Raw genomic sequence first — 17,629 nt, 5'->3', positions numbered from 1 at the left:
TAAGCACAGTTGTTTACAAATGATCCCATGTATTTTAATGTCTTAGTTCTTAATATCCAAGAACTCCTTGTGCAAAAATAAATTAAGCACAACTTTCAAAATATTATTGACTTTATAGCTAAAGATATTTATATATTTTAATAGTATCCCCAATAAGATACCAGAAATGTAAAAAAAAAAAAAAAAACACGTACCTTTAACCTGTGTGTCATCTACTGCTTTGTATTCTGTGCTCTTTATTGCAAGTTCTACTCCATATCCAGATAAATACATTTTTCTGAAACTTGGTTTCTGTTGGACAATATTATTTTAACAGAACAAAAACAAAACTTTAAAGACTTTAGATTTACAATATGTAGTACTGTAACTTTAACATGTTCTGACAATAGTAACTTAATCTTTCAATTTATGATTCAAAGCATGAAATACTACATTCAAACAAAATAAAAGCCATGCAAGGCATATTGTCAACCCACTGAGGAGGTATGTAACAGGAAGTAAGAACTTCTTTTATCTCATGTAGAATACAGAAAGGCTGTCAAAATAGTAATTCCCTCACATAGCATTAAAAGGATTAGAACAGCAGAGCTGGTAGCACCCTATACAATAAATGATGCCTTACAATTCACAGTTTAAACAATTCCTATATCCTTGTAAATTTGCCAGACTTTAGAATGTTAGAAGGAAATTATTTATGCATCAGGCTGATACCTTCCAAAAGTTTTGCTGAAAGTGTTAATCACTTTCTAGAAGGAAGATTAAGAATTATTATTAAGGTATTGCTGCTAAAAACATGTTGCCAATTTTATTAATAAGATCAAATGTTTCTAACTTTGGAGTGGAAGTCTGACATTGAACAGAGTAATTACTCATAATGTGAAAAACTGCCCTAATTTACCACAATATAAGCAACAGTATCTTGAAAGCCTTTCAGCTTTAGCTTACAGTTTCCAAGAATCATTTTGTATTGAGACACCTCCAGCCCCCAGCGCAAAGTCCCAGCAGGACTGGGGTTTTCTCTATTGGTTTTCTAAGCAAATCTCAATGCAGAGAGAGCATTGCAGTGTCAGTAGTACTACAAAAAAAAAAAAAAAAAAAAAAAAAAAGCACAGAAAGTCTGTGTACCTCTTCTACTCTCAATACTCCCTCTGATTTCATGAAAAAATGGGAGGAGAATCAGTCTTCATGGGAGAGGAGCAAGGAGCATGGAGACCATAAGTATTTAGTTGGGGAAAAAAAGTGCGTAAAAGAAGAACTCAAAGTTCAGTAAAAACTATAGCCCTATACAACTTAGAATTTAAGACTGGCTTCCTCAAATTCTCTATTTCATTCCCATAAGCAAACAGCTCTGAAAGTTGATCTGCAAACCAAAAATCTCATTTCCCTGAAATGCCTGGTCTACATAAATCACAGCAACCTCTTACTGCATCAGATTATTCTTGTATTAGCTGCACTATTTAAGAGCTGTACTTTGAATATGAATTACAAAAACCTTCTGAGAATCAAAACAAGGAGACAATATAACTCCACAAACTGGTATTTGTCTTGCACTGTCAAGTTTCAGGGAGAAGAAGAATAAGTTAGGGAAAACATTCAGTAACATGTTTAAAATACCGACACTGTGGAATGCAAACGCCACAGAAGTGTCCAGTCATGTTGACTCTTAATAGCCTATGCTATTGTACTACAAAGAACATGAGTTTATACTTAGATTATGGACAATTCCATGTAAATAATTATTTCATTTTTCTGCTTGGTTTTCTATTCTAGCTCTTATTTTCCTAATTCTTGTTAGTTTTATGTTCTGTCTGCTGCACAAAGATTCACCCATGACCTTCATACAATGTACCAAAAAAAACAGCAACAACCAAAAAGTGATTAAACAAAAAGATTGGATAATAATATTATTTCTTTCCCAGCTTCAAAGTCTGTATTAGGTCAATCATTTCATCTGGAAAGGTTTAAAATTAGTATATGTATAACGTGATTTAGGCAAATTCAAAAACAAATGTATAATGCACGTTGTGTCAAGAAAAATAAAGTACTAACAGTTTATTGGATCAATGTTAACTTGAACTGCATACCTGAACATAATGTCGGAGAACGTAAACAATTTCCTCCTTTTGCGCCTTCTCAGATAAAATCTTGTGGAATTTAACGAAGTCTTTTGTACCTATTTCTGCATAAAGAACAACCACGGGGCCATCCTCTTTGAGAGTTGGGAATTTATGATCACCCTTGAAAAGATAAGGCCTGGGTCTGGTTTCAAAAACAAATAATTGTGTTACAATGTATTCAGAAGTGAAATAAAAACAGTGGCACTTTTTGTACTTCAAAATTGAAAAACAAGTAAGGGCTTATATGCTAGAGGTGTACGAGCCCTGTAAAAATAATCACAATATAATCACAGTCACTCACAAAAGAACTTGCAAAACCGATTTTCAAATGAAAGTTTCAACAACTGAAAAATCAGCATCAACTATAAATAACTTCAATGCATTATAACAAATTGAAACATCAGCAAAATAAAAAGCAGAAACGTTTTGGGCAACAATCAATTACAGCTAGAACCTTTCAAATAAAAAGGCACTATCTGTTAGAGATGTACACAGCAATCAGTGAGTAACAACACAGTAGAGGGATATTCAGTGAAGTTTGAGAAAGCTGCTAACGCATGGAAACTAAGTAGGGTTATGCTTGACTTACAGCATCAAGCTCTTTTAATTTAGCTAATTTTGCAAATTTTGATTACACCTACCCTCCTCATGCAAGGCCATGACGCTTCCTACACCTGCAATAAATTAAATCTTGGATGACTGCAAACATCTTTTGAACAAATACTGGAAAAGATGGAAAAGTAACAGGCAAATACAAATGAGCGGTATTCTCAAGGTGCTAATTATTGATGAGCACATTTACTTTTTCAAGTTGCTTTTGTATAGTCACACTGGAAGAATCAATAAACTCTCTCCAAACCTCTCCAAGGCAAGCTCAGAAACTCTAACCCAAGTCACCCTGCACAAACATGTGCACTGTAGCTACGCACTCATTCAAAAATCATACTGCAAAGGTGTGAGCAGAACTCCACATGCCACAGCTTCTGTGATGCAAAGCTTAGGAATGTCTTCTATGTAAAATCACAGAATGATTTACATTGGAAGGGATCTTTGGATATCATCTGCTTCAATCCCTTACTCAAACTGGGGACAATTTGTATCAGCTTGCTGATACAATAACATCCTATGTAAGCTTGGTGAGCAATCAGAGACCACATTTGCAAGGCAGAGACACAAGGAGGGGCCTGGCTTGAGAATTAACTTGGGTGCATGCAGCCATGTGTTGCAAAAGTATCAGGTAAGCTTTCTCATGCTCATCACGGGACAGGACAATGTTTCAGATTCCCTGATGACACCTACAATTCTTGAATGCGGAAGCTCTGCTCAAACGCAGATCCAGATTTGCCCCACTGAAAGCTTACATATGGGATGTGACTTCTGAAATTTCTCATACCCAGGGAGACAACTGCCAGTCATTCATAGGGCACTGTGAACCTACATCAAGGGAGCTTCTCTTTTCTTAACCAGTCACTTAGGAGAATGAATCGTGATCTCAAAAAGTACCAACTGCTGTCATGACTTTCCTGAACACTGACAGTCTCAAAGAAAGCATTTCACGTGATAATGACCAAGCTTCACTAAAAACTTAAGTGCTGCAGTGGAATAACACAGCACTGGGCTACCATTATGACCTGTAAATTCATAATTAAAGCATTTGGCCCTTGCTAATTCATACCTTGAAGCCTCCATTTTCTGTTTTGCTTTTACACTGAACAGCAGTGAGGAAGAATCGATTCTCTTGCTGCTCAAAGCTAATACATTTATTGACATGAGTGATTCTCATGAGAAGGCTGCCTGAAAGGGGAGCAGCAGCAGTTGAGCAGACAAAGCTGATAAAACAATACATGGATGTGGAGTCCAGCACTCATTAACCAGTTACTAGGGTAGTGAAGGCGACTATGTGCTTGCCTAGGTAGTTCCAAAACAGTATGTGTGACTCTCGTTAGGTGTGTCAGCTCTTGTTAGCAAGAGCCCTAGAAATCCAAGTGTTGTTTTCAAGATAGGCAATCCCAACCATTTTAGCACTCAAGATCTTCCATTCAAAGGTCCACAGCCCGAGAGCAGCCCATTACAACTCCACACAAAATGCTTCCTACTGGAGCCATGCAGTCCATTGCCACTTAACTGAAACAGACCAAATCACGGTAGCTGCAGCATAAAGGATTGGCTGAAGCAACACTTAATCTTGACATGCAGACCTTATCTATTCGGGCTCTCCTGAGTCCAAAGTGCCTGAGGCTTCCTGGATCTCAGACTGAGCTGATGGATCTGCACAAAACAATGCCGCAGACTCTTCTTTCTATGCCACCGAGATTTGAAACTATGATCCCTAAAAACAGAATATTTCTTAGTGTTCCCACTGAATACTGGGAACTGAACGCCTAGCTTAAGCCTGGCTTAATTGGAAGATTCACGACACTCAACCCCCCCAAAATAAAATGAAACACAAAGGAAAACAGTTTGAAATAAAAAAGGAAGGAGCATACATTAATAAAACAAAAAGATCACTTTCCATAAAAGCCACAAGAAAAAGAACAACTGATCTAGAGGAACCAACAGTGAGATTGTTCCATATGCCATGATGTACACCATACAGAAAAGGCAGAGAAAGAGCACAGCCCTACCTCCATCACTTAGGCTGTAAGTCTCCAGCACAAGTGACTGAGCATATACTACCCAGAGTATATTGTTTCCATATTGAAAGCAATATGGAAACAATTACTTGGAGGGGAACATATTTTTCTTAAAGTCTAGCTCCAGGAACTCTAAATATTTGAGTGACTCGTCTATTTCAGGGCTGGGTATAAGGAGATGAAGTTTAACAAGATTTTGTTGCCACTGCTGAAGGTTGTGACTTGTACACAAAAAACTACCCAAAACAGAAAAGCAATTTAATACAAAAAACTTCAGTTTTCCTGTGAGTTTTTAAAATTAATTTAATGATTCGTAGCAGTCTAACTCTTTCATTTCTGAATACTATATGATTCTTTTATTTAGTATCCTGATTTTCCAAAATCATGTAAGTTTGAGAAAAGTATCTCCAGAAAGAAGAATGTGCCAAATCCACTTTAAAGGAGAAGTATATTGTTACAGAAGAACAGTATATTCATTGTGGTAAAATGCTAAGGTCTCATAATGCCTTAATAGATCACCAGAGGAAATCAAATCATTTTAAAAGCTCAAATATAGTTCAAATAATTTATGTAAGAAAATAAGAGTAATTTGTTATGCAGACCATAACAGTTAAAAATGGGACACTGCAGATGAGACAGTAAAATCTTTATGCAAAAACCTTGGTTATCGACTAAGTAAAGGACAATGATTCAGTAGGTTGTAATTATATCAATGACTTAGACAATACCATAAATCACACACTTAGAACATAAGCCTGTTTTTAGAAGCAACCAGCACCAAAAAGACAAATTTCATTCTTTTCCCCCAGTTTATATGTGATAGAAAGAAAAATCCAAGTGTTACGGCCTACTAAATCATCCTTTCATAGTAGTCTTTCTACATACCTCCATGAAATGGCTGAGGGCATGAACACTAATATGTATCATGATAACCTTGACCATTGCAGGATGAATAAACAAATAGACAAAAAGCACAAAACACAAAAACAAAAGCAAGCCCTACATAAAGGTTTTGAAAAAATATAAATTAGTTCTGTTTTTATAAAGGTTAAATATTTTGCTTTCATTATTTTTGTTATTGCTTGCTATTTTGATAGGTTCTAGATATTTTATTTCATAGCCCAAACTCATTCTAGACAGATGGTAGTTTCCACAGGACAAAACCTGCTGAAAGTCTTGGTAGGTTCAAAGTCTAACACAAGGTAAGGAAAGTTATGCCATCTGTGGTAGACTTTTCTTCCACTCCTACATTCTGGAAACCCTCAAATGCGTTGGCATTGACTACATAGAAAGGTCTGTCAGTAGAAGTACTGCCTCTGATGCATAAAATGGTAAGCTTGTATACAAAGTACACTGTAAACTTCACCATTCCATACCAGAAAAAGGGAAGAAATACAAAATTATCCATGGGGTTAGGGGAGCAAAGCTCTATGATTTTGTTTTAAAAGACTATTTTGATTCATAATTGATGAATTCCTGTAACAATAAGTGGTTATAATATTTCAAAACCAAAAGCAACTGTTTTAAAAGAATGTATACTTTAAATGGGTATGTCTTTAACTATGCAGGAAACAGGGATTTATGGGCTTGTTAACATCAAATATGTAGAATGCAAAATTCCAAAATACTGTATGTGCTATAAAACATTTTCTTCTTTAGTAAACTATTTTTCCTCTTAAAACAGATCATTAAATTTACCTCTTAGTAGCCTTCTTCAGAAGCTTTTTTATTTCATTAGTCTTACAGGTGTGCTTCTCATGGATAACCACAAATGCACTGCAGCCTTCTGGTGGAGGTTCATCAGCTGCAATCTAATATTTCAACAATTACACTTAACCAGAATACTTTGATTGCACTTCAACTTAAACTCACATCCCTTTGATTAAAATAACTCCACAGCTGCCATTGAGTTTTGTTTCTAATTAAGCCCATTCAAAGTTGTGTACATGTGAAAATAGTAATGGAAAATATTAAAAGGTTGAGACCTTATAACCTTTGTAAGAGTCTATCAAATAAAGTCATGTTCCAGAAATCGCAAGTCCCTTTATGTTCTGTAAAAATGGGGCTGAGAAATATCTTCCAAAAGATGAAATCACAGACTATGCTCTAAGGCACTTTTACTTTTAGCTGCTATCAGTATTTGACTATTCTATCTTTCAACTTCTGAAATACTATAATGAGAAGTCCACTAAATAACAGATCTAAATGTCTTGAAGATACAGGAAATTTCTTACTTTGGGAAAGTCTGAATTCCCACAGGAATATTTAAAGTAATGCAAAACAAACAAACACACAACTGAGCTTTAAGAAAGAACAAGTCCAAAAAATTTACCTTGAAAATACAGCTATTCATATAATTAAACACAAAGACCTTTTCCTCACAATAAAACTAGCTTATAAAACATCACATCATACCTTTTATAATTTGTATCAGGGTTGACTACAAAAAACACTTGCATGTATATTACTGAATTGTAATAAATATTATTTACTCTGAAGCCAAAATACCACATAAATCATTTACCAAATATATCAGATAATGTACTCACCTGTTGAAACATCTGTACAGTTGGAGAATACGCCCGTATGGAAAGTGCAAACTTCAATAGATTGACTTGCAAATTGGATAAAAATTGTCCTGCTTTCTTCAAGATTAAATTGTAGTAAGAATGCTCTGAATCTGTTGAAGAAAAAAATACAAAGTTTTTGTATTTAGCCTCTAATGGTGTGGCTTATCTATCTGTGCTAAAATAATATTGCATATTATGCTAACACTGTCAGGCAGTTCAAAAGTCTTCAATGTTGTCCACTGACAAATTGTTTCCTTTACCTACAAATTCTCAAGGCCTAATGTAACACAAATGAATTAAGAGTGAGCAGAATAGCACTGGTTAACATCTAAGTCATTTTCAGCAATTAAAAAAATCTACTCAATACAATAATATCTCTTTGCAGACCATATGGAAAGTCATGAATAGAGTTTCATTTTTGAAGCTCATGCTAGCCTTTTAATGCAAATTTTTAAGGTTATGATGTTCAACCAGCACTATTTTTAAAATTATTTCCTCACATTTAGAACTCTTTCCTCTTGGACCACTCCAACGATTCTGTTTACATTCATAAAGCTCTTCTAATGGCAACTTTCTTTGGTCTACTCTCACATATCCTATTTCTTCCTAGAAATGCATGATAAACAAGAGTACAAGAAGGGGTACAAGTGAAGCGGCTTCCCATCCCCTACCCCTCCCAGAAATCTCACCTTCTCAAAGCCAAAAACAGGACTCCAAATAAGAGAAGAAGGTGGATGGAGTCTGGGAACAATGGCAGTTATAATAAAGAACTGTGGTGGTAAATAAGGAATCTCCATTTATTCTTCAGGTAGAATAACCATAGAATCACAGAATGCTTTGGGTTGGAAGGGACCTTAAAGACCATCTAGTTCCAATCCCTCTGCCATGGGCAGGGACACCTCCCACCAGACCAAGTTGCCCAAAGCCCCATCCAGCCTGGCCTTGAACACCTCCAGGGATAGGGCACCCACAGCTTCTCTGGGCAGCCTATGCCAGTGCCTCACCGCCCTCTGAGTGAAGAATTTCTCCCAAATATCTAATCTAAATCTCTTTCAGTTTAAAACTGTTAACCCTAGTCCTATCACTACACTCCCTGATGAAGAGCCCCTCCCCATCTTTCCTTGTAGGCCCCTTCTAAGTATTGGAAGGCTGCTCTAAGGTCCTCATTGAGCCCTCTGATCATCCTCCTGGCCCTTCTCTGGACTTGCTCCAACAGGCCCATGTCCTTCTTATGCTGGAGGGCCCCAGAGCTGAACACAGTACTCTACATGGGACCTCACAGGAGTGGAGTGAAGGGGAAGAATCACCTTCCTTGGCCTGCTAGCTACACTTCTATTGATGCAGCCGAGGACACGGTTGGCTTTCTGGGCTGCACGTAAATATTCTCATGCTTTCCTTAGGCATGTCAGTGAAAGAAGCCTAATTAGAAAGAAGTAATACTCTTTTATCAAGTTGAGAAAAAAGACCAGTATCTGTTAAGTAATTTAGGGAATAATGCTCATCAAAAGTTTGAACTGGGCCACGTTTTCTACGTTGCTGTATATGATATTCTTGAACACAAATTGAAGTTGAGGAACCAATGCTGTTACCATAACAAATATTGTGCACCATCCCTGTTCTAGAGGTTGGTCTTCCACAGCAGGAATAGCTGAAACATGCACAAACTAGTCCAGAATGGACACTGTGGTGAAAAAAATCTAAGTAATCAGCATGTATTTTACTTACATGAATAGATATTACCTGCAAAATGCAGTGATTCAGGATCTTTTTCACATAAAATTCAAATATTCTCCTATAAAGTTGAAAATTTGCAGCAAAGAGAAAGCAAGTTGAGGGGGTAAACCATTGTAGCTCTCCAGCTTAAATTTACCTATGTTGTTGGTCAACATCTTAATTTAAAAGTGTTTCTTCTGTGAAAGTGGAATGACTGTCCCAGTGGGAAACCCCTCTAGGGGTCCAAAGTGGAACCATGCTAGACCACATACCATAACCCTACAAGCCATCGTTTTGGAATTATTCATTAACTGAGGCCAACTCTAGATGTAAATAAACTTCTGAGCCTGACAAGTTCTGATGACAAGGATCCCTTGGGATGGATTAAAAAAAAAAAATCCAGAACCTGGGGTAATAAAAAATAAAAATAAAAATAAAATAAAATAAAACTTTGAGAAAAAATGGCATCTGAGCATTCACCATTCTGATGCCAAAACATTAAACAACATCCTTCTACTCTATTGAGACTGCTCAGTCTTTTACTGCTCCTGTTCAACAGCAGGATTAAAATATTTTTAATCATGGCTTCTGTGATACTCTGAATTTTCTTTGCAGGATTTCATTTGTATTATTATATAGCACATATCTACTAGGCACTTTCCTTCCTACCTTGTATCCTTACCCAAGTATTGTAGAATACTTCTACTATTGTAGAATACCATCACTTTTTTTTCTTTTTTTGTTTTAGCAAGTAATACTTTCTCTAAACTAGTCATTAATCAGTATCTCAAACCTCTTAAAACATTCTTCATGTCTCTCTATTCTTTTAATTTCTGAAATTTCTTAAGTAAGGCCCTGGTACTATGTCATTCAAAACCGTCTGAGTTACTGAATTGTCTTTTCACCTACTGTTTGCTCTAGCATTGGGCAATGCTTTTCATATACAATAATGAAGTACTTCCTACCCTCTTGCTTTCCTCTTTACAACCTAGCCTTTTGTTCCTAGAACCTCTAGGATCTTCTTTCTGCCTTTTCCTCCTCCTGAAAATTATTTCAAAAGATTCAGTTTGCTGTTATTCACTACACACACAAAAAAAAAATTAGGATTAAAAAAGGGCATGTTCTACATTTCCAGGAATTTGCCTTCCCGTAAACTCTGTATAAACATTCCTGTCTAACATTAACTTAATTGGACTGCTTACATTTATACTAAAACTGCTGGCTTCATCCAGACTACCGTCATACATCAACAGCTATATGATCCATCTCATGCAAAAACCATTTTTTTTAAGTTTATTATATACTTCAAACTATTTTCACATAGTATTTGCTCCTTGATACTTGACAACTGCTTGCCCTTCAGGCACATTTTTAACAACGCTCTCTGCTAAAAAGTGGAAGCCATGATAAATTTTTAGAATGTTAGAGGCAACCAAGGAGAAACAGATGTTTTGGTCATAAAATGTTTCATGATGGCATATTACCATTAAATTCATTAACTAAGTTGATTAAAAAATAACTAAATGAGATGACATCGATGGGATACAGCTCCAGATTTGAAACATCTAAATGCATGCATACAAGCTATATATCTGTAAACTGCCATCCTAGCCAGTATAGTCTAACAGCCAACAAAACATGAAAAGCTATTTAGGTTGCTCTAAACGTGCCTAAATTTGTCAGCTGAATAGCTCTCTAAACGCCTATAGTCAAACTGAACTGAATTGATCAACAACTGAAGCTACAAAGTAGACTCATATTCATCTACATTTATTGTCCACAATCTCCAGATGTATCTCATATCACAGGTAGATGAAAAATAATTTAAAAAGAGCAAGAAGACCAGGATGGTCACAAAAGGAAAGTAAAGGTCTTTATCATGGCTCCTCAGACTCCATGCAAGTAAGCACACACACCACGTAAGTAATGTGAATATATGCTGGTGCCCCTCAAGAGAATTGAAAGTACTGAGGCACAGAAGGCAGGGAGAATAAACATAAGGGACATAATTAATTCAGAAGAGTACAGTGTGATAGGCTTATTGTTTTGAGGGAGTGGAGTTTGGGGATTGTTCCAACTTTATACACATATGTATCTGTATATATAGATTAATTAGGGAATTGGAGAGCTCAAGTAACAGCACTTCCAGCATCATTGGCCTGTCAAACCCGTGACATTCAAGAAGGACACCAGTATAGATGGAGTACTTTATCACATGATTATAGAAAAATGCAGTACCTGTGCATAACTGTATTATTTCCTCTTGAATCTGTATGGTTGATATGGACAAAAATACTTATCTGATTTAGTAGTGAGTAATGTTGATGTAATACCGTGTGCAATGATTAACCTTCTATATCTGCAACAGATAATTTGCATGATTGTTGTTTATATGTAATATATTGTTCTATTCTTTTGGAGAAAACAGCTTCCTTATTAATGTCTGTGGTTTTTCCTTTGTTTAGTATTTACAAGGTAGCTGAACATTCAACACACAAACTAAACCACTTAGGAAGACAGTAAACACTCAAGTTATTATTTGTCAGCAGGGAACTAGCTCCTTACCTTCACTCTGTATTCCTAAATTAACCTTTTGAGATATAAAAACAGCACAAAGTTTAAACTGCAATTTTAGTATTTTGTAACTGTGCTGTTTTCATATCAAATTTTCACAGCTTTGAGTTCTTTATAACATACATGCAGCCCCAAATAGGATCACCCCCATTTCCAAATTTTCCACAAGACCAGAGACAAACATATCACATGTTAAGTAAACACGTACAATGCTGTCCATGCTACCTGAAGACCTCACTCGAATTTAATATAGTATATCCCATAATAATCCTTTTTGATATTTTTCATAGCTGATGATCTCAACGATGCCCAGGTTGATATTGGTACTTATTAAAAAATGTTGTAACAACCAAACTAAACCTACAAAATGATGTATCGAATTCCACAAACATTGCTCCCACCAAATTTGTTTTATTTCTACAGACATCACAGCTAAACAGACTATTTATAGACCGCATTTACTACGGCTAAATATTTAAATGAACAAATTAACAACTGATGTTGCTTTGATTATTCCAAATTTAAAATAACAAATTTCAGGGACTGATAAGTAACAGGTTTCAAATCATCGAAGGAATGACTTAAAAAAGCCACCATACTTGGTACTGTCAATTGTCTCTTGGTTTCTCTAATACTTATTGACTCTTCTGAAATATTGAATAGTACGTTGGGATATAAATCCACCATCCACGTCTTCTATAAAACCAGTTTTTCAGCTTCAAATCTAGAATTCCTTTACCTTCTAGGAATTTTCTTCTGTTGAAAATCAACGTATTATCATCCTTCCTACCTACTCTTGATAGCATCAAGTGCACAACTGAAAAGTCATTCACCCCAATGAAGCCTTTTTAACCCATCTACTTTAATTTGCTCAGTTTTTGTTGCATTGTGAATATTCCTCTATGTCTTTTGACATGTAACAGATAAGAAAGAGCTTGTTCTATAAATCCAAAGAACAAACTTCTCCTCAGAGGTATACTACTGTATCTCTCTCTGTAGCTGTGCCACTCCAGTGTCTCCGTATTAATATTCTTTACTTGAGCTGACCATTTTATATCAGATGCCTAATGCAGACTTCCCTACTGAAAGTGTCTTAATTATGGCTGGATACATACGATACTCATAATATTTGTTTCACGCTTAGGATATTGACTTCAGTAAGACCTTTTTTCAGTTGGAAGAATCAATACTGATGTGATTTTGTCATTAAATAACCACTTTCTTTTCCTCTAAAATTGTAACTTTCCTCCCCCGCTCATTTAGAAAGAGCACTGGTTTATTATACTACCTCAGCTGTGAATTAACTTTTAGGAAACCCACACCTGGTGCCAGAACTTTAAACTTTCCTGCAATATAAACATAGGAGTTTGTTGATCATAATAACAAATATACATAAACCAATAGCTTTATATGCTTAATTAAGTACTTTAGTACATTCTTAAGATTCCCCACTACCATCATCTAATACTTTGGCAAGATAGACCACATTCTACTGGTAATATAATTATCCTCAAAGAGTTTATCCAGCCGAAATAGAAAAAGTATGTAGCTAACAGCAAACTTCAAGAGACATTTGTGCCACTAATAACAAATGTCACTAAAGCTTCAAATTCCTTGGAAGGTCGGTCCAAGCAAACGGGATAGTGGTGATAAAAAACTCTGACACATACAAAATGGCATACCAGCTGTACCTTACCTGGGCATATAAATAATAAACAAATAAATAAATAAAGAATTGAAGCTGGAAATGACTTCTGGAGGTTGTCTCATCCAAACTTTTATCTCGGGGAGATTTAATTTCCATGCTAGATTAGGCTGCTCATGGCCTTGCGGACAGAGTTTTGAGTATCTCCAAGGATGCAGGTTGTACAACCTCCCTGGGCAGTTTGTGTCAGGGCTTACCAACCCCCATGGCAGAAGTATTTTCCCTAATATCTAACCAGAATTTCCATGTTTCAGTTTGTGCCCACTGATTCTTTTCCCACTACTGCATACCTTCGTGAAGGGTCTGCCTCCATCTCCTGCTTACCATGCCGTTAGGCAGTTGAGGATATGAGATCTCCCCTTACCCTTCTCTTCAGGATGAATGAAACCCATTTCTCTCAGCCCTTCCTCTTAAGTCTGCCCCAGTTCCCCAAACACTGTGGTGATCCTCTCCTAGACTTGCTCCAGTATGACAATGTTTGTCTTGTAATGGCCCAAACTGGCCCATTACTACAGAGGCAGTCCTACAAGTGCCGCGTACAATGAAGTAATCACTTATGTGAACTGGCTGCCTACACTCCTGCTAACACAGGCACAAGAATGCAATGCAACACACTGTTGACAAAGATATCCAGCTGGTTCTCAAGAACTTTCTAGTCATCCAGTGCCCCACCGGCACTGTTGCTGAGGTTACTCCCGCCCATGTGCAGGAATCTGTGACGTGCCTTTGCTGAACCTCCTGGTATTTCTGCTGGCCCATCTCTCCCGCCTGCCAAGGCCCCTCTAATGGCAGACCTGACCTCCAGTTTCTTGACTTCTCCCAGTTTTGCACCACCCACAGTCTTGTGGAAGGCGTAATCCATGACACTGTCCAGAGCAATGATAAACACATTAAACACCATTAGTCCTAGTACTCACCATAAAAAGGCCACCAGTAGACAGCCACAGGTCAGGCTGAGCTTATTTCCATTTTCCACATCCCTGTGCCCTTGCACAGAACAGCTCCGAAGGTTTACTGTCCTCAGTGATTCTCTCTGGTTTTGCTTATACTTGTGACTTCCAACTATTCCATTTTCATTAGTTCACTGAATAATTTTTCCCTTTCCAGTTTACATCAGACACCTATAATCACAGTTCCGTGTACATCATCTGCTTCTACCAGATCCTTTCCACAAAAATGAAGGGTAAGAGGAAAAGGGCAGTAAGAAAGTAGAACATGCTCTACTCAACACAACAGCAGATCATGCGATCATAAGCAACATAATGTTGTTTACCATGCTGTTCTGTTCCTTTCCTTGTAATTTCTGAAGTCTATCACGCTTCCTTAGGCATTGCTAAGCACTCAAATAATGCTCTCATTGACCCGTCCACAGGGACGTAGCAAACTCTTTTTGCTTCATATTCAGTCAGTCATACTTGCAGAAATGTGTTGTTCCTTAAGTTCCTTTTCCCTCCCATATATACAGTATTCTGAGAATGACAGGGATTCGTTTATGTCATCTCACTAGCATTACTGGCATGGTCTTTCTACAACTTGCCAGCCTTTGATTGCTAATGTTAACACTCAATTTATTTTCAGCCTCCCCTAGTGGTAGGTCCAAATGACAGGACCTCACACTCAGGTATGATGAATACCATTATGAAGAGCAAATGAAACAACTGTCTCAAGTATTGTGTTCAGTTTTGGGCCCCTCAGTACAAGAAGGGCATTGAGGCGCTGCAGCATGCCCAGAGCAGGGCCATGAAGCTGGTGAAGGGCCTGGAACACCAGTCTTGTGAGGAGCAGCTGAGGGAACTGGGGTTGGTCTGGAGAAGAGAAGGCTCAGGGGAGACCTTACTAGTAATTTTTACTGAGCTGCTCTGCGAAACACTTTCTGGGATAGCTCATTTACATTTAGTTTACTGGATTGATCTCCAGACTTCTAGCAACCTAACATTCTGTTGTCTAGTCATGCAAGATTTTTTTACCCCCTTTTGCCAGTGGTATTATTCTAAGACACTAATATAGCTGCTAATAAACAGTCTCAATGTTACCTCCAAGTATTAAACATTTTTGGCATTTTGTTTTCTCTTTATTTTTTCCTTTAGCTACCACACTCATTTGAGTTTTGTGGAATTCTCTCATCTTCAAATATCCTTTTTACACAAAATACTATCTGAATATCCACTTCCTCTTGCAGAATGTTATAAGAAGGTAGGTATGTTTAATCTTTACATTTCTGTTCCAGGCTCAAAGAGCAGTTCAGTCCATCTCGTCTTCCTTGTTCTTAAAATAGCCCCGCATATTGGTTGCTTGTGAGAAAATATGCTGAAACTTTCTGAAAGAAAACAACCTAGCAAGCAACAGTGGAAGAGTTAGGCTTTACCTGGCATGAACTAGCTAATGTGTTAGCTTGATGTTTCAAGATCATGTAAAGTGTAAGATATATTACAACTAGCATGCTGTTTAACTTACCTCCTTGCTTATAAATTGTTAATTCTCGTACAGTTTCCAAGAACTGCCAAAACTTCTCATTACCATCTTCTGCAATAAATTCACTGTTTAAAAAATAAAAATGAGTTGTCCATAGGTTGACTTTGCCCAATGATGTACCATAGTAAAAATCCTCACTTGTTTTAAAGTAACAACAACAAAAAAAGCAACAAAATGTTAAGTATTTAATGATCACCTAGTATCTCTGCAACGACATAATGAATACTCGTGTATTTTGGTTAAAAGAGATATTGAACAAAACCACTACTGACCTGAACTCAACAGTGAAGAGTTGTAAAGCAAAGAGACTACTAATAAACACAAGTAGTTTTCACTTTATTTTTCCATGTGTATACCAATATACAGTTATATATAAATGTAGTTAAGCACACAAACTTTATTAAATAGAGGCTAAATGTACAAATAAGAACACAGTGTCAGGTTATAACTTTTAATTCAATTACAGACTTTTATCAGCGACAATGTTTATTTTGATGTGCAGAGGAAATCCCCAATCTCTGCAACACTTCCAAAGATGGGTTAATCATTGCAAGCATAAAAGGTAAGGTTTGCTTTACTCCAAACACCATTTTTCCATTTAATGGTAGCACTTTCTCATTTTGTTATTCTTAAGGGAACACCTAGGTTTGTTTACTCCCCCTCAGGCCTGCCAAGAGGATCGACTTGCTCTCATGAGCTTACTCTTTTCCAGCCTTTACTGTGGGAGTTTCCCACCCCTTTGATTACGGAAGCCTGCAGTTCTCCCTTTCGTGGGAGCTCTCCAAGCAGAAGCGAATACATTGAAACGAAAAAATGAGCACGATTTTTAACCAAACTGGCTGAGGAGCCAGAAACATGTGAGAGGAGAAAGCATTTTGCCTTCGCAATTTGTTAACACCAATTCCAAGTACCAGTGCTTTTTTAGAAGGCATGCTTTACTACTACAGCCTCTCACCTTTCCTAATGCCTTTACACACCGTTACTTCATCCGTGAGACAGAAGTGAGTTAACCGGGGTGAGAGAAAGATACTTTTACTCTACCCACGACCTGGTACAACCGGAGAGGGGAAGCTGCTCCAGCTCCCCCCGCCTCCCGCCCCTCAGCCCCCCTCAGCCAGCGCAGGCACCGCCGCCGCTCCCCTTCCCCGTCCCGACGCCCGGCAGCAGAGGAAGGCAGCGGGGGGGGCCGCACGCACCTCGCCTCCAGCAGCAGTGGGGTCGCCGGCCATTTCGCCGCCAGCCGGGCTGTCACGGCCGGGGGGGAGGCCGGAGCCCCGCGGCAGGGGCAGGGCAACGCCCGCAGCAGAACGAGGAGGACAACCAGCGGCAACAGTGCGGCGGCCGCCATAAGATGGCCGGCAGTGCGCACGCCCCGCCCACCACCGCCCCCGCAAGGAGTACATCTGGCCCCGCCCACGCGCCGGCTGCCGTCTTTCTATTGGCTGTGCCGTGCCATCGCCGTAGGACCATTGGTCAGTCCAGAAGCCAATCAGCGGCTGACGACTTATAAAGAGAGGGCCGGAGGGGAGGAGCTTCTTTTTGACACGCGGCGCCAGCAGGCAAGTGCGTGTGCAGGCGGCGTGCTGGGGGCGGGTGGTGCTGAGGTGTTAACGGCTCCGTCCTCGCGTGAGGTGCCGCTGTAACGGCCCCTCCCTGCCGTGAGGGTGCTGCTGCTGCGTGTGCGTTACCCTAGGAGGGGTTAGCACCCGGCTGGGTCTTAGAAGAGCCGGCAGAACGGCGGTTTTCCTGAACTTCCCGATGTCTGCTTGGGCTTCGTGTTAATTAGGGGTTCTGCCTCGGCTTTCGCTAGCCTGAAAGTGTGAAGAACGTGGTAGCTTTGCAGAG

The 17,629-nt window shown here is 38.4% G+C and overlaps 1 protein-coding gene across 1 annotated transcript in view; it reads right to left on the bottom strand.

The window, feature by feature from the left end:
* The window catches only part of UGGT2 (UDP-glucose glycoprotein glucosyltransferase 2), an 85,433-nt gene extending 68,288 nt beyond the window's left edge, over positions 1 to 17,145 (bottom strand). The window contains exons 1-6 of the mRNA XM_035319175.1: positions 16,981 to 17,145; positions 15,767 to 15,849; positions 7,300 to 7,430; positions 6,449 to 6,561; positions 2,085 to 2,259; positions 195 to 291 (exon numbers count right to left, since the gene is read on the bottom strand). Of these exons, the coding sequence (XP_035175066.1) occupies positions 195 to 291; positions 2,085 to 2,259; positions 6,449 to 6,561; positions 7,300 to 7,430; positions 15,767 to 15,849; positions 16,981 to 17,132 (751 nt within the window). The 5' untranslated portion in view covers positions 17,133 to 17,145. The remainder of the gene's footprint in view (positions 1 to 194; positions 292 to 2,084; positions 2,260 to 6,448; positions 6,562 to 7,299; positions 7,431 to 15,766; positions 15,850 to 16,980) is intronic.
* Between the last annotated feature and the right edge of the window lie 484 nt (positions 17,146 to 17,629).

The sequence above is a fragment of the Oxyura jamaicensis genome, chromosome 1 (assembly GCF_011077185.1).
Source record: "Oxyura jamaicensis isolate SHBP4307 breed ruddy duck chromosome 1, BPBGC_Ojam_1.0, whole genome shotgun sequence".
NCBI classification, from domain to species: Eukaryota; Metazoa; Chordata; class Aves; order Anseriformes; family Anatidae; genus Oxyura; species Oxyura jamaicensis.
This window is presented reverse-complemented; position numbering and strand designations above follow the sequence as displayed.